The 22558-nt window shown below is 33.4% G+C and overlaps 1 protein-coding gene and 1 long non-coding RNA gene across 6 annotated transcripts in view; one reads left to right on the top strand and one right to left on the bottom strand.

Moving 5' to 3' along the window:
* Positions 1-15: 15 nt before the first annotated feature.
* Positions 16-22558, bottom strand: part of osa (trithorax group protein osa) — a 188051-nt gene continuing 165508 nt past the window's right edge. Inside the window, exons 8-21 of one of the 5 annotated variants that reach the window (XM_074128711.1) lie at positions 22329-22480; positions 21965-22178; positions 20651-21000; positions 18945-18986; positions 16002-16202; positions 15295-15511; positions 12172-12303; positions 11760-11855; positions 8034-8166; positions 7201-7706; positions 6157-6326; positions 5736-5876; positions 2799-4415; positions 16-1767 (exon numbers count right to left, since the gene is read on the bottom strand). In XM_074128711.1, the coding sequence (XP_073984812.1) occupies positions 1297-1767; positions 2799-4415; positions 5736-5876; positions 6157-6326; positions 7201-7706; positions 8034-8166; positions 11760-11855; positions 12172-12303; positions 15295-15511; positions 16002-16202; positions 18945-18986; positions 20651-21000; positions 21965-22178; positions 22329-22480 (4442 nt within the window). In that variant the 3' untranslated portion in view covers positions 16-1296. The remainder of the gene's footprint in view (positions 1768-2798; positions 4416-5735; positions 5877-6156; positions 6327-7200; positions 7707-8033; positions 8167-11759; positions 11856-12171; positions 12304-15294; positions 15512-16001; positions 16203-18944; positions 18987-20650; positions 21001-21964; positions 22179-22328; positions 22481-22558) is intronic. The other 4 variants (XM_074128717.1, XM_074128736.1, XM_074128738.1 and 1 more) reach the window with 4 other exon arrangements.
* LOC141454517 (uncharacterized) lies at positions 4850-22426 on the top strand. Its single transcript, XR_012458766.1, has 3 exons — positions 4850-5060; positions 19172-19391; positions 22294-22426. It is a non-coding gene; the product is annotated as an uncharacterized lncRNA (long non-coding RNA).

Genomic DNA, 22558 nt, shown 5'->3' with positions numbered 1-22558 from the left:
AAATCCATCAGGCACTAAATTGTAAATCTGTATTCTTTTTTAAATACCTATATTATAATGCATAATATTTACATTATTGATATTATATACCTTACTGTTTCACTTCAGTAAGTTATGCGGTAAACAAGACTGCAGTTGTTTACGTCATGAAACATGAATTTAATTTAAAATATTTGAGAATACCTACATATTTTTTTTTTTTAAATTTTTATTTAATTTTTTAATTTTTTTTAAATTTTTTATTTATTTTTTGTTTGTTTTTAGACAACTATACAATCTGAAATCCACATTCAACAGATAGACATTGTCGTGTTTTAATACTACCGTAGTTGGCCACCAATTTTTTTCCTATACAAGTCAAGCATTTATGCAACATCAGATTTGTTTGTAGACTGTTTTCCGAAAAAAAATAAAAATAAAAAAAGAAAAAATTATAAAATTAACTTGAAAAAAAATGGCAAACATCTAACTGCATAAACCCTGAGACACTTTAAAAATCAATTTATTATAAACACTACATCTAGTTCAGTTTTAGTTTTTAAAAAATAAGTCATTATAACACATGTGGATATTTTTTTTTTTAAATCATCTTATTTACATTTTTATTTAATATTTTCAATATTTTATTCAGACATATATAAAGCATTTGCACAAGTAAATACCAATTAATTTTATTTATTTTTTTTTTGTTTAGATAAACGCACTATCTGTAGAATAATGTAGAAATAAAAACATAACCACCGACATTGCTAAAACAGAATCCAATATTGCATTGAGAAATATTGGCAAAATAAAGTCATTTGGAACACAGAGTATTTAGAAACAACCGATAATAGTCAACATATCCCTAGACAATAGTCAGCTCAAATATGTTTTCATTTACTAGTCCGTTACACTCGACACGTGGTAAATATATATATATTTATATATTATATAGCTAAATAAATACAATGTACCTCACTCGGTACTAAATCTTAACCACGATATCGATGGAATTAATAATATTGTCTTTATATTTATAGTTTTATATTTATATATATATATATTTATATAACATTACTTTCAAGTAATTATTAAACATTACCTAATTAAAATTGTATATCCACAAGACCTAAATCACAAGAGTCATACCTATTAAGTATCTTGTATGTTTATAATCGTATAGTTTCACTTAATAATATCACCTCACAGAATAGCCACTCAATAGTTTTATAAAGTCATCGGACACGGTGCGTTCTGTACAACTAACACAGATAGACTGAAGATAGAGAGTTACGAAGAGAGCTGAGGGATTGACTACGTTGTGTCGTCTTCGCCATTAGGGCTGGGAGACTGTGGTGCGGCACCTGCAGCCGTCGTCGACGGCGGCGGGGGTGGCGTCTGTGGAGGAGGTGCTCTCGAAACCTGGAACAGCACCATGGAAATGATGGATGCAACTTGCTGATCCAATATTTGCGACATGACCAGCGCCAGCAAGCGTTGTTCCTGTTGCAGGAATAACGGCCAATTGTCTGGATGTTTGCTGAGATGAAGCAGTGTCCTAGCTGCCCGACGTAACATATCTAGGCTGGTGCCCATACAGTCTGGGTTGTCGCGAAGTGCGGTCAATCCATGTTGGTTAGCAACGCCAAGTGCTGATTGTTCAGCTTGTTCAATGAATGCAACAAGTTGCGATACACACGGGCTCTGCATCGCTATCGTCCTCGCCATTCCACTATCCGCAGCGCCGAGATAGTACAGAAGATTCACAGCAAACTCTCTTAATACCTAAAAATCAAATAAGTTGATTACAAAGTTTAAGCGAAAGTAAAGGAGACAATATATTGTTTAATAACACTGGCATTTTAATTAAAACATGTTATGATGACTATGTGTGTAAGGTCAGAAATAAAGCCTTGAAATAAGCGCGGAAAGAAACATATGTAGATCAACCAGCTCACATTAATTACTACTCCAATACAAGTAATATGACTGCTCTATGGAATAAAATTTAGGGTAAGAAACTTGAGAAAAAATGAATTCTTATAAGCAAGTAAGATTCAACCTTGAAAGAGTACCTACCAGCAAAAACAAGTGTTTACAACTGTTCAAAAATTATATTCGTAAATATATAAAAATGTATTAATTATAATATTTTACTAAGATAACCCCAAAAAGGCTGATATGATAAGAGTTGCTAACTTTTCCTTAGTCGGAAAATAAATACTCTGGCGAAACCTGATATTGCAGTCTGAATCATCAACACTTTTGGAAAAATTTTTACTTTGTAAGTTTGATAACTTACTAAGGTTGATACCACATTCATTTCCAAAAAAAAGTTATCTTTGAAAAACTAAGATTTTTCCTATTTCCACTAAATTTTATATAAATTGTTGAAACAGGTTGAATCCTTTCAATACTTAACATTGTAAAGAGAAATACGAATGTCCTTTTCATACGAAGAATCTAATGTTAATTTAAAGTTTTTGAGTTAATTATTGTCCTCACGAGTTCAACATAATATGTAGTAGAATATAAAGAATAGTGTCAGATAAATATCTATAATTTATCTACAATATCACAAGGCATATATTATATTTATTGCATAAAAATTAAAACGACCAAATTCGCATTTTGTAGTTGTTTTGTTAATTATTAACAATCCTATCGATAATGCGACTCCGAATTATTTATGTAAAAACTGCAAGATCATAGAGAATACTGGTTAACTCCAGTTTTCTACTATATGTTCTCTGACTAACTGAAAGCTAACAAATGATATGACTACGTAATTTAGTTTGTAGAATCCTGTCACATACCTGTTCTTCACTCCTGCATAACAGCCTTGTCAGCACTGCAGCCAGCCTTTCTAACCTGCAATAAGGTGGTGTAGCGATGACAAGATCCACGTTTGCATCTGTCACACACAATTTACAAAGAGCTTCTAAAGCCAGCCGTTGAGGTGATAAAGAACTGGTAGGTGAAACAGTGGGAAATGGGTCCTGCCCTTGAGCGGCCGGACAAACTGCCCAATGTAGAAGGCCGTCTAATATCGGACGGGATATATCCTCAGGATACAGACCAAGATCAACATGTCCTGATATGTTCGCTATACTGACTAGAGCATTTTCCCTTAGGTGATGCAAAAACTCCCACCACCATTCCGAATCACCCTGTAAACTTGAACAACAATCTGCAAAGTCTACCTCTTCCTCACGATCATAATTGCGCTGCTTGGTCACACGCGGTGGGTGTTCATGGTGTAGTAGAAGCAGTTTTCCTACCAATCCTAAAAATGTTCCACTCTTCGCAAACTCACTTTCGTTGCCAGGCACAAACGTGAGATTCCGAAGTATAGTTGAGAGACAAACACATCTTCTGGCTAACGCATCTTGGCTCTCGGTAACAAGATAAAGACTTGCCTCATCTCTGGTATAACACTCATCTTCATAATCTGATATCCTTCTTCTTTTTAACGTTCCTGCTGGATCTCTTATCCTACAAGATAATTTGTTCTCAAACATATCTTCTTCTTTCCGTTCTGGCGTTTCAGCTCTCTCCACTTTTGCGGGTTCTTCTTTCACTGGTAAGTCAGAAGATGAATCAGTTTTGGTTTCTGGGGGTGTATCAACAGATTCTTTCTTAATTCTAGATAATACATCACTCAATGTTTTAGTCTTTTTTTTACTCGTCCTTTCACTAACTTTCTTTTCTTCTTTTTTCTCCAAACCTGCTTCTGGTAATTTATCAGTAGGCGATTTGGCTTCTTCCATTTTCACTTCAGGTTTACTCTTTTTATTTGGCCCTGATAACATTTTAACAAAAGGTATCCGGCCAAACTCCGCTCTAAAGCATGCAATAATATATTTGGAAGAGTCTTGTTCTAATGAAGCATCATCAACTGTATCATCCGCATCCCAGGGTCTTTTGTCACTGGTCACAAAAATATCGCTTGCATCCTGCGTCACTGTGACAGTGTGTCCCTTACGTGTTCGAAGTGTATAGTCCTGCGACTTAAGAATGGTAAGACGGTCTTTAGGATCAGGTATCTTATCAACTGCACCAAGATCAGCTGGGCTGAGATCAGGCACTGGTTCGCTGAACGGTGGTGGTGTTGGCGGATCTAGCATATCAGATAACGATCGCCGCATATGTTCTAGCAGAATGTCCATTAAACCTGGTAAGTGGACTAGACCGAAATAAGCAATAGTAGAATCATCAAACAATAAGATGTTCAACATATCAAGACCCCAAGTCGTCTCCGCTAGCAGACCCGACTTTAGTGCCATCATTATTCTCCAAGCATCCACGGGAGTGACATCATTTTTACCCAATCTCCGACGTTTATAAAGAACAGGAGTAGTTGCCTCAATGCTTTCCATAGGGAAAACTAATTCTCTTTTCACCTGACTTCCACTTCCGTAACCAGCGTTACTCTGTAAATGAAAAGAAAAAAGTTAACAGTCACTTAATAAAGTAACAATCATACAAAGTGTTAGTTTTCTAGAGTATCCATACATCAAAAAGTCAAAATCTAGAATAGTTTTGCTAGTGCAGTCTTCAATCTACCAATAATGCTTTGTATTTTGCATAATTTACTTACAAACTTCAATTTTAAGGGGTCTGTTCAACAAAATTCGTATTTATCTCTTTAAAATTTCTGTTGCAGAGTAAAGTCACAAGAAAAATACATCTTGTGCCACTTAAAAAAATACAAAAATTTCATCAGATTATGGCTTGATCATGTATTGTAACTCATAAAGTAAATACAAACTCTTTTTAGATTGAATTATAAAGTTACTGAGAGTTAACAGCAATTTAAGACAAACAGCTGATTATTTTAATGATTATCATTTTTTAATTTTTTTTATTTATTTATTTAATTTTTTTTTTTTTTTTGAAGAACAATAATACACATACATACTTTGTTTACTAACTAAGATAGCTCGGCAAAATAATGCTTTAGGTAACAAGAAATTCAATATTTATTGAAAAAGAAATAAAAATGCAGCTTTGGATCAAGAAATGTAAAGTATCTGTAGTAATTACACGTTTCTACCCTCGAGATGTCACCACATCTGGTAAGCTTTATGAACTCTCTAAGTTTATTCAGTGCACTAGGCGATTGAGTTGCCATGCTTCCTAGTGTTCTGTTGCTATTCTATTAATTTACAGTATTAACATCTGGCAATTTTTAGCCGGAGTTGTTGGTTTTTAAACCCAGGTGCCTCTTATGAGGTGAAGGGTGGGCGAGGAACAATGGGCATTTTGGATTGCCTTCGTTCCTTCCTCCTTTTGGACGGACCGCTCTTTGTCACAATCTAATCTGATCTAATCTGTAAAATCATCGTCGCAGCTCATTATTTTTTTTAAGCCAGAATTTTAAAGAAAAGAGGCTTTAAAATAAGGTTCAGTCAGACTAGTTCAGCACGGATACCCGTATAACATAACTACTCAATAATTTAAGGACTTTGTAATATCATTTTCGTTAAATAAACCGCGCTGACAGTAATCTAAAAGAGAAAATCACAGTGTTACTACACAAATTTCTTATTATTTCACTATCCGTATAGAATTCCTTATTATCTCAATAAACAAAATATGCAACAGAAACAGAAATTCTAATTACTAGAAAGAGAACTGATTATTTTTTGCTATAGATTAAATTAAAGGCTATGGAGTATTAAGATCAATACTCCACTAAATAATATTTAGCCATATAAAGTGCTGAAAAGTACATTTCAGCAACTAATTACCTTTATTTGTGGAGCAGCATGAGGCGGCATCTGATTGTAAGGTTTGGAATCTGGCCTAAATGCTGGTCTTGGGCCCAATGGGGGCCTCAGAGGAGAACCCTGTCCCACACCTGGCGTCCCCATTCCCCACCCTTGCTGAGTCTGTAATTTATTATTAGAATAAGTAAGTGATGTTTCAACGTATTGACATAATACCACTAAGAATAAATAGATAATAATTTAACTACATGTACAGGTTCGATAGTAAATATGAATTTCAAGTGAAATGTATTTTTAGGCTAGGATCCTCAATTAGATAAAATTCTTACTGGATTTTACTGATAGAAGAATCTGTGGCAACTTCAAGCAGATTTCTTTTTTTGTATGCAATGAGTAAAGCAATTAAAAGAACAACATTATCAGAAGTAAAATGTAAAAATACCTGTGGAGATTGATATGGTGGCTGAGGAGGCGGCCATTGGTTATTGGTTTGAGGAGGAGGTGGAGGAGCGCCTGGCCTAGAAGGACCTTGGCCCCATTGCTGAGGACCTCCAGGACTACCTGCTCCAGGATACTGGCCTCGATAGCCGCTGTTATTGTTATTCGACCATCCTGCAAATAATAACAGAATAGTTAGATATCCGAAGATCAAATTACATTGTATAGTATAGTATATTTCGCTGGTTTTAATCTAGGGGCCGTACTTAAATTACGTAACGCAATTTAAAGAGCTTTTTAATCCCTCCCCCCCCCCGATTAACAGATCGTAACAAAATGTCAACCTCCCCTCCCCCCCTAGCCAAATGTACGTAATTTTTTGTTATGGAATATCGTCATTGCATAGTATTTAATTAAAATCAAACATATATTTTTTATTTATTACTTATCTAATTACATTATCACTTAGTATGAAGGTTGGCTATAGTAGAATTTGGCGCGAAAAATATCGTTAGTATTTTTCCATTAATGACCAAAAAATTATAGATTCAATTGGAAAAATTACGTACAAGCATTAAAAAAAACCCTCCCCCGAACCATAACGAATGGTAACAATCGAGCCTTACCCCCTCCCCCCTTGCGTTCGTTACGTAATTTAAGTACGGCCCCCTAGAATAAATTCATTAGAACAGTGACGTTTCAGCACATACGACATTAAAATAAATAAAAATACGACTGTTTTTTACATTTACAACGAATTATTACTCGAACTGAAAAAGAGAATGCACTTTCTTAAATAAAATAAATTACAATCTTGCTACTTTTTCCTGATTAACAATTGCGGCTGTATCAAGCAGAACCCGTTTTGCATTATATTAAGAAACACTAAAAATTATTATATTAAGCAAAACGATTAAGAAAACGCAATTTTTGGTTAAAGTTACCTCTACTTCTTAAAATATCATTCCTTTTCTATTCAAAAATTAAAAAATGTTTGTCAATATTGATACTTTAAATATATATTGTAACATTAGCATAAAAAAAATACCTGGATACATGTTTGGCCTTTGTTGATTATAAGGAGGATATGGTTGAGGTTCTTTGACAAAATCTGGATGTCTCCTAGGCTGAGGAGCTGGAGGAGGCATTGTTTTGTTCTGAGGATAGCCGGCCGGCTGACCTCCAGCAGCACCAGGATACACTCCAGGGTCTTGCCTATAATAATCCTGAGGAGGAGGAGGCGGAGGACCCTGATACTGTTGTGGCTGCGGAGGTGGTGCTCCTTGAACAGGAGGTGGTGCTCCTTGAGGCGGTGGAGGAGCTGATGGTGGCGTCCCACTTGGACTCGGTGAACCTTGACTTGAAGGTGGTTGAGGAGGATAACCTCTTGGTGGTGGATAACCTCCTGGAGCTACTGAGTTCCCTGCACCACTGCCGGGACCTAAGTATCCTCTGTAGTCTGTACCTGGAGGTGGTCCCTGACCTGCACCACTAACTGGTGGAGTTGGGCCGCCACTGTTATTACCCGTGGTGTTACTTTGGTTGTATACCCTGCTAACAACAGATCTTATGATTAGCAACAAATCAAATTATCATTAACTGAAAAAAAACTCCCATAAACAAATTAGTTTTGTGAGTATTTAAATACAGATTAGCTGTTCGTACTAGATAACTGCAATATGAACAGAGAATACTAAATTCAAAAGAAATTTAGAACAAACAATTCAGTCAAGTTTAGTTGCTACATAAACTTAATGTGAATCTCATCAATCTACGAAGTACGGTTACAAGCACCGTCGTAAGGAATGAATCGCTAAGGCCTTAACCAAACTGCTGACTCCTCTCTACTTAAAATTAGCAGAAAAAACAGAATGAACATACCTGTCAGGTTCTGGCCCATATGGTGGATAAATAGGACGATTAGCTGGATATGATCCTCCTGAGTACTGTTGGTTGTATTGTTCTCCATACTGATAACTGGCCTGGCCAGGGTAACCACCACTTGGGGGCATCCCTAGTCACGAAATAAAAATATTAGCCTTGAAGTGTCAAATTATTTAAATTATTCTTGAATGTTTTTTTAAAAAAAATATTTCCATAAAAGCCGCTTCAAATTCAAAACTCTTCAATGAGACTTTCTTGGATAACAATGTTAATTTGCTTGAGATACTAGCTTATGTGACACTTTTTTTGAAAAATTATATGTTGCATAATAGACAGATTTTCTTCCAATTTCGTTAACAGGATGAAACTTACAAAGTTTTCCAGGTTCCTAACGTCATAACCAGTTTTCGTTTAGTCATTGACAGCATCAGTTGTAATATACAAGTAAAACAGTGAAGACTATAAAACAGATAAAGGGAGCCAGTAAACTTGAGAACTCATTTGAAAATGCGCTTCTAAAAAATTCCCACACATCTAAAGTGAGCCGAACAACGCAACTTCTTCAAAAACTTTAAAAGTTAAGTCGTAGGGGCTTAAAAAATACGGAATAGGTTTTATTTTTTTCGATAATGGCCGAGAAAAACTAAAACCTTCATGATGTCTAACTTTTCTAGTGCTCTTCATCGGAGCTATGAATAAGTTAAAATAAAAAATAAAAAATGGTAAATTTGCTATCAACGTGTTAAAAATTAATTAAAAGGTAACAAAAAAAAAACAGCATTTACTCTAAACAGGTCATAAGTAATCAAAATAAACAATAGTTGACAACTGTTCAGAATAAATAAATAGAAAACGTTTAAAACAAAAAAGTAATAATATTTAGGGGTTAGGTTCCCTCTGTGAAAGGCGCGGACTTGGGGACGTTGAGATAACAATTCATCATAGAAAGGGCAGATGATGGAAAATGTAAAATGAGGTCATTCCAAGAAAGGAAGGGAAGAAGATTTTAATTAGTAATTAAAACTTCATGTTCATAAGGGTTCTAGATAAAAATTGTTTTCAATAATGTACGTAAGGATTAGGTACTGAAGGTAATTAGTTATTTACAATCCATAAAAATAGGTCCAGTCATCAGTTCAAAAATTAGAAATGAACATATTACACGGTGTATTGAAAACAGAACCGTTGAAGTAAGCATAAATATACAAAGAAATCCCATTCAAAAGCTCTCGGCAGAACTGACGGGCTGCTAGCTGTAAGTCCGTCGTGGTGGCCCTACCGCCAGGAGGCACTGTAAACTCTAAAAATATATGAGCTTTTTGGAGCTGGCAGGTTACTTGTCAGTGGAAGTCTCCTTTTGTTGCGAGAGAAGCCAATGGAGAAATTTCCCAGACTTTAAACCATTCTTAGGTTTTGTGCATGCTCGGGGGCGACTAGTATTTAAAGTTTGCTGTGAAGAAATAGTACAACATAAGTTTCGTCGCGAACTGCTCGGCTCACTACACCTTTTTTTAACTTCAGAGAACTAATTGATGTTACAAGTGAACAAGATATTATAAACTTAAGAATGGATTAGTGATGTTGCTATGGTCTTTCCATGTAAAATGTCAAAACCTTTCAGAATTATAATAGATCAATTATAATAAAAATTTATATTTATAGCTCTGTCTGGTGGACAGTGCTGCCTGTAACAGAACACTTTTCGGAGACCTGCAATTCATAAAAAAATAAAGCTCCAGGCGTCAATGATCTCAGATAGATGTTGGTAGATTTATATATAAATATAAATTTTCTTAAATAGCCTCCTCCTAACATAATAGCCTTTATTGATTAAAAGTTCTAGGTGGTAATAGAATGGTACCCAAAACTTAACGATCTGCAATAAAGTTTCCAATTTTTAACGAATTTCAAAACTCACCCCTTCCACCTAAATATTTTATCTACGTTAACTTCAGAAGAAAATTTATCTATTAATAAAAAAAAAAATCATTTTAAATACAAGAAAATCGTGTACGTGTTTGACAGGCGATTTTTCTTGGTTTTCTGAGTGGCTCTTGTAACCTTTTATTGTTTGAAAAAAATTTCGTTACTTAAAATTAAGTAATGTTAAGCGTATGAAATTGTTTATGAAAAGCTATACCACAATATATACGGTACTTCAATAACACCAAAAATAACTAAAAATTAATCATAAAAAAAAGAAGCTATTTTAACAAAACTATGCATCGACTGCCACTATTATCACATTCCGTCCAGCCACCAAAAATCATGTTACAATGATACAATAATAGTATGTTCACTTTAAATTAGAGTATTGCTAGATAGCAATCAACATCACCCCATACCTGGACAGGGTTTTATATAACACAGAGAAGTAACCAGCAAGCTAGCTAGAACAACATCCAGTTATAAAAATAACTACAAGTAGTAATCCTCATAACAATTATTCTAATAAATTACTCCTTTAAATATTCTTTATCCAGACAAGAAGCGGAAAAAAAAGCTTATTTTGATTTAAAGATGTTTTAAAAGTATTGTATATGCTCAGAGTCAACATTAAAAAAAATGTCTAGTTATTATGAAGATTTACCCCTCCTTAATGTGGAGGCAGATCAAGAAGTACTTAACAGCTATTGTCATTTGCAAAAATGTCTGAGGGACTGATGATAGGGAATTATACTAATGTAGAGAAAGAAATAAATCAAGCAAAAGAAAATGAAAAGAAAAAAATAAGGAAATGAATAAACAAAATTATTGTTGGGGGTAGTTTGGATCACTTATTCATTTAAGAATGATACCTATTCTCCAAAAAAAAAAAAAACTATAAGATAATGATATGCAAAAAACATAGTCTAAAATAAAGAAGTGGGAAAAAAGATCTTTTCTTTCTCTTACTACTGTTTTTAAAGGAAGCAAATCTCTCAAGAAGACTATAGTAGTTTAAATCACTACGGAGGATCAAACCCTAAGTATAACTAGAGATCAAAATTTCTTATTTAAGACGCAATTTGGATTTATGCGCTTATTATTTTTAGATTTTATCGAAAATGATTCCCGAGACAAGACCGTTTCGATTTAGGGTATTCCTTATAAAGCTCTGTAGATCTGTAATTGAAACATAGCGTATAAGTTCCCTTTAAACATTGTTCTTTCAATGAAATATAATGAATTAGCAAGGCAATGTTTTAATTGCGAGATAAAAGAAATTGTGGTAACAGGAAACGCTAATTTGAAACATGTTACTTGATTCTTACAAGAAATAAATCAGTTTTGCTAAGAAAGGTTTAATCAGTGAAAATGTTTTTTCCGGAAGCTGGGTACTTGAGTTTACCTTTGAGTGCCACTTCAAGTTAACTACTTTTAACACTTAATAATGAATCAAATATGTGGCTCAAATTTTGAATTTGCACAAAATGCGCAGAACAACTGTTTAATACTATGAATTGTGGTAAGAGAAAGTCGTGAGTGTGTTCCACGGCTGAATTTTATTTCAGAAAAATGACAACACAAGTTCACAAAAAACACACAAGCATGCCCCATTTATAGACAAAAGTACATCACTAAAAAATTGATAGTAGTTTAAAACAAACATCAAAAATAAAAAGTAAATGCAAACATGAAAATAAAAATAAATAAATAAATATAAGAGAAACTTAAGGGATTTAAAATTAAAAAATAAAAATAATGTAAAAGGTAGGAGAAGAAACATGCTGGGTATTTTACCTGGGCGGGGGGCCCTCGACGATGCAGCATGGTCATCAAACGGGTTGGACACACTAATGTTATCCCCTCCTACTTGAGTCGCCGGCACGCCTACACCTACCCATAGAATTCTATCACACACCTCCTTCTTTTCAAATAACATATCACTTGCAAAGTGTTCCTTACAGTATTGTGACGGTTCAAAAAAATTTAATAAGTAAAAAAGGAAAATAAAACCAAATAAATGAGCATGAAGAGAAAAGACTAGTTTTAGAAAAAAAAAATTAATTAAATTATGAAGCAAAAAGTATAAGAAAAAATATATTGCTTAGCTTGTTGGTTACAACTCTCTTAAGGAAAGTGATTAAATTTTATTTTAGAAAACATGAAACGGGTTGGAAAGGAGTAAAGTATTAAATTATTAAGTCCACACCTTGACTTGATTGACTGGGTGGTCGAGGTTGGCTGTTGTAATCTTGAGGATAACCTCCGTAACCTCCATAACCATCCATTCCGCTGCTGGCACTGCCAGGACCAGGAAATGAATCTTGAGAATTCGATGAGCCTACAAAAGAAAATTACACACAAAATTACATTATGTATTTATATTTTAAATACATACGGATTATCTAACAAAAAAAAAAAAACTTTACACACAGATTAATTATGGGACAACAGCAGCATAACTACAGCTATCCAAGTGCATTACTCAGTACCACAATTACAGAACCCGGCGGAGGTCTCATTGTTCTCCCTAATACGGCTTAACTTAAAATTAAAACTGACTGCTTCATTCAAAAGTTACTGTATACAAAAATATGTATATATACAATATTTTGGCGCGGAATATTTAATATTTACAGTTTATTTAACAAGGTGCCACCACTAGCCAAGCGGTTAGTGGCAAGGAGTAAGCTAAGTATTGTGGTACTGGGTTTGATTCCCGGTGTGACCCAAAATTTTATTTAATGGTTAACATCAGAAGTTTATAGCAGTAATGTACGTTTGCTAGCCATCTCCGTCCACGAAACCTAATTAGGTAGTTGTACGTAAAGCCAGTCTGAAAAAAAAAGTCATTAATCCACTTTACTTTAACTTTCAGCAACTTAAAGCAAGGAAATCCTCCATTTTTATGATTGCACAGAAAGAAGACAATTTATCCACATTTGCTATACAACTGTTATTAGTTCCATTATAACCTGATAGCCAACAATTCTCGTAAACTTCTCACATTGAACAAAATGGCTGAAGCTATTGTAACTAACTGATTCTGAGCAGTAAAGCAGCCCTGAAAATCTTGAATAATGTGTTAACTGATTGTCCAAAAATTCAGGTTGTCAAAAAATAATTCGAATTACTTCAACCAATTTTTTTTTTTTTATAATTATTGGGATAGAACTTTAAGATGGAAAAACTGATTGATACGGAAAGTGACACTGAGTTAAAAGCTAAATATTTCGATTGAAAATCAATCATATCATGCCGGACAACAGCAGCATGACCCTATTTACTAATAAACATTTGGGAGCATAGGTTCTAAGTAGCCTAGAACGTCTATAACTTAGGCTGACAGAATTTTGGATATACAATCATCATTTTTGTATTACAGCTTTTCATATCTCAGATAGACGAAGTTACTGGCAAAACTTTGATTCAACTACCCTCCGTCCTTTAAATTTATTAGGGCCTCAGGAGAATGTAAGGAACTAATACTGTTTGCTGTGATCAGTTAGCCTGTACAATCTAGCTTCTTTGCAACACTTTTGTCTAGTCTTTTGACTAGATCACATTAGTTTGCAGAATCAATGTATTTTTATTTTATTTATTTTTTAAATGAATAAAAGTTCTACTGTAAATAGGTAACTTTAGCTCTCAAAAATCTAGCAATCCAAACATAAAAGTTGCCTAATGTGAAAGGTCTTTAAGGGCAACCCTGGAGTTGAATTTCCGATATGTCACCTCTCTGAATCGCCTCTTTTTCTATAACCTGAAGCAGTTAAAAAACAGTTTTTTAGCAAAGAAAAATACATTTCATTGGAAAAGAAGAGAAGTGAAATCCACAATATTATTCTGTGCATAAAAACGTTTTCGGCCAACTTTCATTAAGTATTGTTACGGAGATAAGTAAGAGAAATGGAATCATAAACTCAAAAAAGAGTAATTCTTAAAGAGTAGATAATTTAATGCAAAACATTATTTGTTTTGTTTAATCTTTGGATGGAAACATAAATTTTAGTCTTCTTTCTTTAAAGATTGTTATCAAACCTGAATTTAACCAAACCTTGGTGAAGTTGGACGAAGTCGAGAAGTTACTTGCAATATGCGTTTGTCAAATTGAAGTTCAATGAATTGATTGATTTGTCCAAACGTTTTTAAGATATTTGGAGTAACAGAAGAACACAGAAGAACAGGAGAAAAACGAACGAATTCAAGTCTTGGTAACAGTTTTTATCTTAACGCCTAAAAACTTTCATAGAAATCTGGTGACCAAATGGGCGTATAAAAAAAAATGGAACAAAGGGCTGATAGCAGCTTGTGGAAAAAGGCCTATCTTTCTCTTTCAGCGCCTAATAGCATGATTTGTGTGGATCATCTTCTGGTGTAAAACAGAAAAAGGTCTAAAATTATCGGGATTAAGAGATGTTTGTTGCTCTAGATTCTCTTTCCCAGGGTCGATAATATATCTGATGATAAATACAAACTGTCTAGCTCACATTACTGCCGTTTGGATAGCTTGACCCTCTTACCTATCTCACAAAACAGTGGGAAAAATGTTGCTATCATATCATTCACTACTTATCAAACACTTCTAAAAACTGGAACAATTGAAAAGTTTTAAGTAAAAAAAACAACTACAACAATATGGACAGTTTGCAAAGTACATAGAACATACACTGATTTGAGCATAAAAATGGGTCACCTTGTTTGACCTTGGATTATTTGAGATATTAATTTAATTAATTTTTTCTAAAAATCCTGTTTCGTTCATTTATCACTTCTTAAGTCATGTACCACTATTTCGGTAACTAATAATTTTATTTATTAATTTAATGGGGTTTAGAGAGAAAATGAGATAGAAACGCTTACACAAGCTGGGTCCATCCTCTAAGGCGAACTGTTTACAATAAAAATGCAAAACATCACCTAAACGTTACTTGATTTTATCGCCAAGAAAAGAGGTGATCCTGGCGGTATTATTAAACGAAGAAAGAAATAACTAACATTTCTAAACTAATTTACTAGAGATTGCTCTTTGTAACATTGTAGCCCGAGTAGTTATTGTGAATTGCTGTAGAGGTAAGGTAAATTAACATGTGAAGCCTCAAATCGAGCAGGGAAAAATTGTAAATGGAGTTTAGGATCATTTTCTAGAGCTGGGGAACCTCTTTTAGGTTGCGTATCTTATAATGCCGAAATAGTGATACTATTACTCGGTAGTGATAAATGAAAAACAAAATTTTCAAAAAAAACCATAAATCAATATCTCCAATAATCAGCTTGAACCATTTTTATGCTACTAAGTGTATTTTTAAAAAAAACTGAAAATGATAATTACCTGGTGAAGGAACTGGAGCAGCCTTTGCACCTTTCTTTTTGGAAGTAGCTTCGACTTGACTAATAATAGGCTGGGGGTCGATGCCTCCCCGGTCGAAGTGGCACTCGTAAGGAAGCAGGTTTTTGGTATAGTGCTTCCTCAGAGTGTACGCCGCACTGGACGAGGCACCTATCCCCAGCAAGCCGGCAATATCTTTCCAAACTTTATTTTTAGTCACCTGTGGAAGAAGAATAACATTCAATTAGGTTATACTTTAAAAAAAAAAACAACCTAACAAAAGAAAAAAAAGAAGTCGGAAGTATGTTTAATGTGAAGGACGATTCCTGTGAAGAAGAAAGTCGAAGCTCAATTTGGGATAACGAGGCAATTTAGAATAGTTTATATCTACTGTAGTTAAAGAACTATTTTTATGTGGAACCTAATTAATTCCATTTTTGTGTTTGCATGTACTCATTATGGTATTTACGTAAAATTCAATACCATTTCATTCGCCAATTAAAATGCGTTTATATGGATTGTTACTAACTGGAATTTAATTCGTGTAAAGCAGGTAATAAATAAGTTTCTCTGAAACCACTTCTTGTTAATGTCTTCAAAGTAAAAATTAAAATTGTAGCAATACTATTGATGGAATTTTCAGTTTTCCAAAATTAACATTTTAGAAAAATTTACGTTAAATAAGTTACTTAATTATTGAAATGCTGTACCTTGCATACTTCCATGAAACCTCCTCTCTCTTTCACATATAGGTAGAGTCTGAATAGATCGAGTGGATTCTTAGAGATTGTCGGGCAAACGGTAATCGGCGTTCCTCTTTCATCCATAAAATGTAGTAATTTATCCAGCCATAATCTCCGTTCATGTGAATCATCCATTTCATATAGTTTACCCAAACTGTCGTGTTGTTTCTGTAACAATAAAAAATAATTTATTTAATTCAAATTGAATGCTATTGAGAATTTAAGAGCTAATTTCGCCAGTGTTCTTTTCAATTGTGTAGTAAAATGGTCACCGAGTCCAAAGTTTGTGATTTCATCGTATATTTTTCTTATTTTTAAGCCAATTTAAACTTTTTAAAAAATCATTACTTAGAAAACTTATACTACCCTCTTTAATTATATGATTACGATTCGGCCCTAAGTCTATCAGTCCACTTATAAATTAAAAACACTAGGTTCAGCATTTTTTTTTTTTTCCAAAAACCTTTTAAGGATTTATTTAAATAGATTTTTGTCTTACTTTCTTCAATATAATAAAAAATAATAGTAATAGTAACTAAAATTATAATAACCTTCTGTTTCTGATAATAAATACTTTTATCTTGTTCATTACAGCTTCCATTACGCAGTATTTATAAAGCTAGTTTCACAATAAACAAAAAAAATCCTTTACGGAATCTAATACCGATAGCTATAATTTTATTATGTAATTGCTATAAATTTATGGACTTATAAGTAGGAGGTATTAAACTATTTAATCTCAAAAGCATACTTTTAAAAAAAATTATAAAAGAACAAAAAGAATTTGCTAAGATACTCTCAATGTATCTCAATGTGACCTATACTAGAAAAAAAATATTTTTCGTTACATGGAAATTTTTGAATTGTATAATAAATATTTTTGACATATCTTGTGTCTTAATTGTAGCGAGGATACAGACAATAAAAAAACAATAACTTTTTTGCAAATGTTTTGACAAATTAATTATCTTCTTCAGGGAGTTATTCAGCAAATTGGTAGTGAGTTACAATAATAATTGTAGTGAATCGCAAAATAACGCCCTAAATAAGTCGAAACATTAGCGAAAAAATTAAAATTGATTTGTTGAACGAATCCTCGCTACTATTAAAATCACACAAGTTAATTACACGAAGAAGAAATACAGAAAGTATAAACAAACAAAAAATTGTAACACTTTTTCAAAACCATTTTTCTCAAAAAACGTTTTTCCCCTCCCCAGAATGCTATAGGAAAGACGAGTAAAAAGAACCTTGATTGCCGCTCCACGTTTATGGTGCCCGATATAAATAGCAACAATATGGCATTTTACTTCTCTAGCCATTTACCGAGGAAATCGCTTTTACAATTTAAGACATCAAAATTTAGAATTAATATAGTTTATTTGATCGTCCAGTGATGTAATTTCAATGATTATTATAATAGTTTTATAAAAAGTTATCTTACAGAATATTTAAAATCTCTAAAAGCCTGATTTAAAAAAAAAAATATTCAGCTATTATATCGTAAGAAATCTGTACGCTGTGATTGTTAACAGTCACTGAAGTTTTATATTCAAATAATTTTATAGTACGCACAAAGTACTATTTGTGCAGGCAAGTGTCCCTTTCAGTTTTCTAGCAAAAAGCGGATATATTTAAATGAAGTAAAATATCTAAATGAGCCCACAAATTGAGTGCGTTTCCATACGGAAAAGCAGGTTACTAATTAAATAATGAATAAATCAATAAAAAAATAATAATAAATGAATGATTTATTTTCTTTGCAACCGGCTTGATTTAGTTTTGTTCTTTTTTTCATTTTAAAATGTAATTATCATGAATCATGGATTGTTGTGCTGTGTATACATGCTAACATTACACAATAGAATAAAATTTAAAATCACAGAAATACAAAAAATCAAAACATGCAAATTATGTACGAGTACCTCCACACTTAGTTTTACTAAACATTTACAATAAGCAAGCTTGACCAAAACAAAAAGAATGTAGTTTTGGTTTTAGAACGTTATTAGTTTTCTTCTTTTCAATGTTAGTAAGTGTTAAAACTTGGCAGAAGATAAAAAAAAAAAAAAAGACAAGAAATCCGAACTCATGCTCATTTCGTGCATGAATAGAATCTAATAACTTGTAAGAAGGGAAACGAATGTAGAAATTTTTCAAGTGAACAATCACAATAACGATTTATCTAAGAAAAGAAAGGGCAAATCCGAAATTTACTTTAAACACTCAAAAATATGAAATACTTTTTATAAGCTGTAAAACCAGATCATAATTTCCCTCCTCACAATAAAAAGTCCAAAAAAATGTTGATAAAAAATTCACTCATGCATATAGGATTGAAATTTACTAAATATATTGCCTTTAATTTAGTATTAAATGAAACATCATTGGCAGCAATACGTAATTATAGAACAAAGTTCCCTTTCTCAACCACTATTTAGTAGTAGTATTAATAATAAGTAATAAAAAGGCCTGCCGAACAAAATGCTCCTTCTTTTAACTCAGCTCTTTTTTTTAAAAAAACTTTGATGCTCAGTCCTTTTTCAAAAGTAAATGCACAATTCAATTAAAAATTACTCAAAACTCTATTTCCTAAATTTTTTAAAAAGGCAATTCATTAATTAAAAAAAAAAGAGGCATATTTGCATGCCGCCAAAAAGCACAATTTTTGTGCTTGTTTATGCAACCTCATGAAGCTATTTATAACTATTCAGAATGCAATTAAAATTTTTAATATAGTTCTATGTTATTCAATTTGTTTATAAAAATTAAAATACAATTTAATTTTATATGTTAAATGCAATTTATCTAGCATTTTTTTAATCAATACATAGCAGGCACAGTGAAGAGAGATTTATAATTATAAGAAAGAAAAAAAAAAAGACAGTGGCATTAATATAAACTATTAACCTTCGGCCTGTACAGATCTTGGGGGACATGACTGTTAAACACCTGGAAACAAACAAATACATACTCTTTTTCACACTTAAAAAATAGTGGCCAATACATAATTTTTTAAATTACTATTTCTTTCAAATGAAAGAACAATAAAAATAAATGAAAATAAAAAAAAGTAACATAATTATAAACTTGGTGAACAAATAAAAGAGTGAACAAAAGGGTTGTTGTTTCTATAGGAGTGACCGAGCAAGATTAAAGAGAAATATCCATTCGGACAAATCGATAAAATAGTAGAAAATAAGGAGTGCGTAAAAAATTAACATTTTTCTAAACAAAGGCGATGGTTTGTTGTATACATGCGCTTCAGCAAAAATATAGTGGCATGTGGAAGAGAATTGAAAATAGCGCAATTTTCTGTGTGGACATCAATTAGATCGCGTTGAAATGGCATTTCTGGTTAGTAATTTGATTAAGGTCAATTTTCTAGAGCTAACAAGGACAATTCATCCCAGACTATCCATGAAATTCAATCTTATTTCAGCCGAACTACTAGATATAAAAGTAGAACTGAATGACCCAGCTTCCAGCAATTGCAAAGTTTTGTTCCTGCAAGTTCCTGCTTTGCTATACATCTCTCTAAATAGAAACATTTGGGGAACTAGATGGACTTCTTTTGCACCCATCCAGCAGAGTAGTCGTCTTAGCTTCTTCTGATTATCACTACTTACGACTCATAGCGCACTATTTGGTGCGAGAAAATATTATCAACTTACTGAAGACGAAATTGAAATGCAAAAGTAATTTTTGATTCCTAATACCAGCGGTTACTACTCATGTTTGATATAATAAAAGTATCAGCGAACTTAACAGCTGACAGAAAGTTGACTTGCGAAAGTCAATAACTAAGAGGCTGAACGTCTTACATTCATTAAAACAAAATGAACGGTAATGAACAATTAACCTTCTTATTGAAAACTAGTCATTTTTTATGCACTCCCACTAGATGCAATGAACAGCAATGTGATGATAACATTAAGCAAATATTTTTATTTATTAAAAAAAGATCTATAAATTTAAAAAACAAAAAAACTAAAAAATGTTTATCCCAGCAAAGACACAGATCATGCATGAAAGAGGATCTACAATTGAAGAGAGGAACACATAAATATTAAATATGAATTGACACTTAAACAATTGAAATACAAATTTAAAATTCAAATTCAACAATTAACTTGTATAAAAATAGATGATTATTTGCTTTCATTTATTTGTGACATTATCTTTCATAAATATCACAAATGAAACAAATTTAAAATGAAAATTTGTGTTCAAAGAAAAAAAATATTTAAAAAAATACTAGATGGAAAAGGAATTAGTAAATAAAATATGAATGGAAGAACCTAAACGGCGAAGTTGTTGCCTAAAAATGCAAAGTTGACGTAGCGAATTAGTCTACTCAAATGCGCCCACTTAACCGTAATTTAGAGGAAAACTCTTTTATGTACGGCACACTTGGATTTGGGATTTACATTTTCTTTGGATTAGACGAAATAATATCTTAACTAATTTACCTAAAATAAACAAAATATTTTTCCAATTAAAATCAAGAAAGGAAGTGTATTCCAACTTTTGCGATGAATTTCAAGATAAATAAGTCATTGTGAACTATGATATTATTTATAGGAAAAATTGATTCTTCATGGATTAAGACTGACCGGGCTTGCTGGAGTCCTGGGCCACGTTGGACTATGATCTGGTGGATATTCTTCATGCATAGAATTGAGGCTAGCAGCGCCCGGGGATGGTGCTGTACTCTGAGGTGTTGTAGGATGGCTATGATAACCGCTTACCATTCCTTCTTTTCTTGATTTAGCTGGTGTACACGTGGTATCATCTCCTGAGGCTGCCGAAGCGTTGGACAGTGTGCTCTGCTGGGATGCTTCGTCTAACGATGCACCATCAGGGCCAGTTGTAACAATGGATGTCACACTACCACCACCACCACCGCTTCCGCCTCCTCCTGGTGGTACTCCTCCTCCGGGGCCGCCGCTTCCCACCAGGCCTCCTAGAGCAAAAACAAGGTTTACTTAACTAATACTTGTAAATCTCTTCAAATAGTCACTGAACGCGACATCCTTTGATAAAAATCATCCAATAGAAAGTCTTACTAAAGGTTTTCCAAGAACTGAGAAAAGTGATATATAAATCAAAAAGAAGTTCCTTCCTCTCGAATAGCTCATAAACATGGAGTTGAAGAGCTAACTTCCTGCGGACAAAGCTCTGTCGCAGGCTTATAATGATATTGAAATAAAAACAACTACAACAAATCGAAACTTCTTATCAACTAGATTATAGATTATCGGGTATTAAGATTAATAAAAATGCATACCCAAAATATACTTGTAAGTCGAGAGCCTTTACCTTTCTCAGAAAAAGATGTTCTACGATGTCCTACAAATGGACATAACTTTTTTTTCTTACGCTAAAACTAGAAATTAAGGTGTACAATTCATAAATAACTTAACTTTGTCAATTACAAAATGTAAAATAGTATCGGTTTTCTCTGCTATTGTTTTTGGTCTCAACTGCCAATCAACTAGAAAACAGCGAGTCGACTGATTCTAATCCAACAGTTTTTCAGAGCAGGAAGCGACTGAACATGCAGTCGCGAAAATAAACGCGAGCGAACATCAACTTTGCTGTGTATCATAGTATTCTTTAGATCAGCGTTTTTGCTCGAATATTTTCTTATTTCAGCCATACATTGATTGATATTTTCAATTGTGTTTAATAAAATATTTTAATCAGTAAACTTCGATCAGTATTTTCGATCCTCCTTCTCGATTCGAGCGCTTTAAGTTTGATTCCATGTAGTTGAAATATTTCTTGGAATAACCAATTATTATTTCAAGAAAAAGAATGGAAGGTTTTATACTTGGAGGTGGAGGAAGACTTGAAATATCGTATCTGTCTAAAATAGTAAGAAAAGAAATTGATGTGGTTATCGGCGGTAATGTTGATGAAGTTACCTTGCGTGGGCGCGGTGGTGGTGATGGTAGAGTCATGAACATCATGGGTAGGTGTGGACGCAGGTGGAGGCGGAGGCATAGGCCCGTCGTGGTGCGGTGGCGGAGGAGGAGGCATGCCCAACTGGTGGGACTGGGGTGGCCCCATCGAGCCCCCGCCGTGTGAATTATAACTACCTGGACTCGGTGGCATACTGCTTCCGTAAGCAACTTTGTGCTGAAACATTAATAATAATTATTGCTGGTGACATTCTATTATTTCATGCTATGAATATATGAAATTTAGCATTGCTTAATCATTAACTTTGGCTTTGTTTTTTTTTTAAAACTAGAAAAAATAAAGGATTGTTTTAACAAAATGAATTACCTGATAAGGAGATGGAGGGTACTGTACATGGTTTGGTAAGGGCCTAGGTGGAGGATACTGGGCTTGCGGCGGAGGACCTCCAGGCATGCCACTCCCAGGTGGAGGACCACCATATCCTTGGCCGTACCCACCTAATCGTACACCATAATTACCTGAAATAGATGAAAAATTAGTACAAACATCTTGAAATTTCAAACTGAATTATTGTATTTTGTTTTCCTTAAATAATA

Source organism: Rhodnius prolixus, unplaced genomic scaffold (assembly GCF_049639745.1).
Source record: "Rhodnius prolixus isolate KJV_2025 unplaced genomic scaffold, Rpr scaffold_1, whole genome shotgun sequence".
Classification (NCBI taxonomy): Eukaryota; Metazoa; Arthropoda; class Insecta; order Hemiptera; family Reduviidae; genus Rhodnius; species Rhodnius prolixus.
This window is presented reverse-complemented; position numbering and strand designations above follow the sequence as displayed.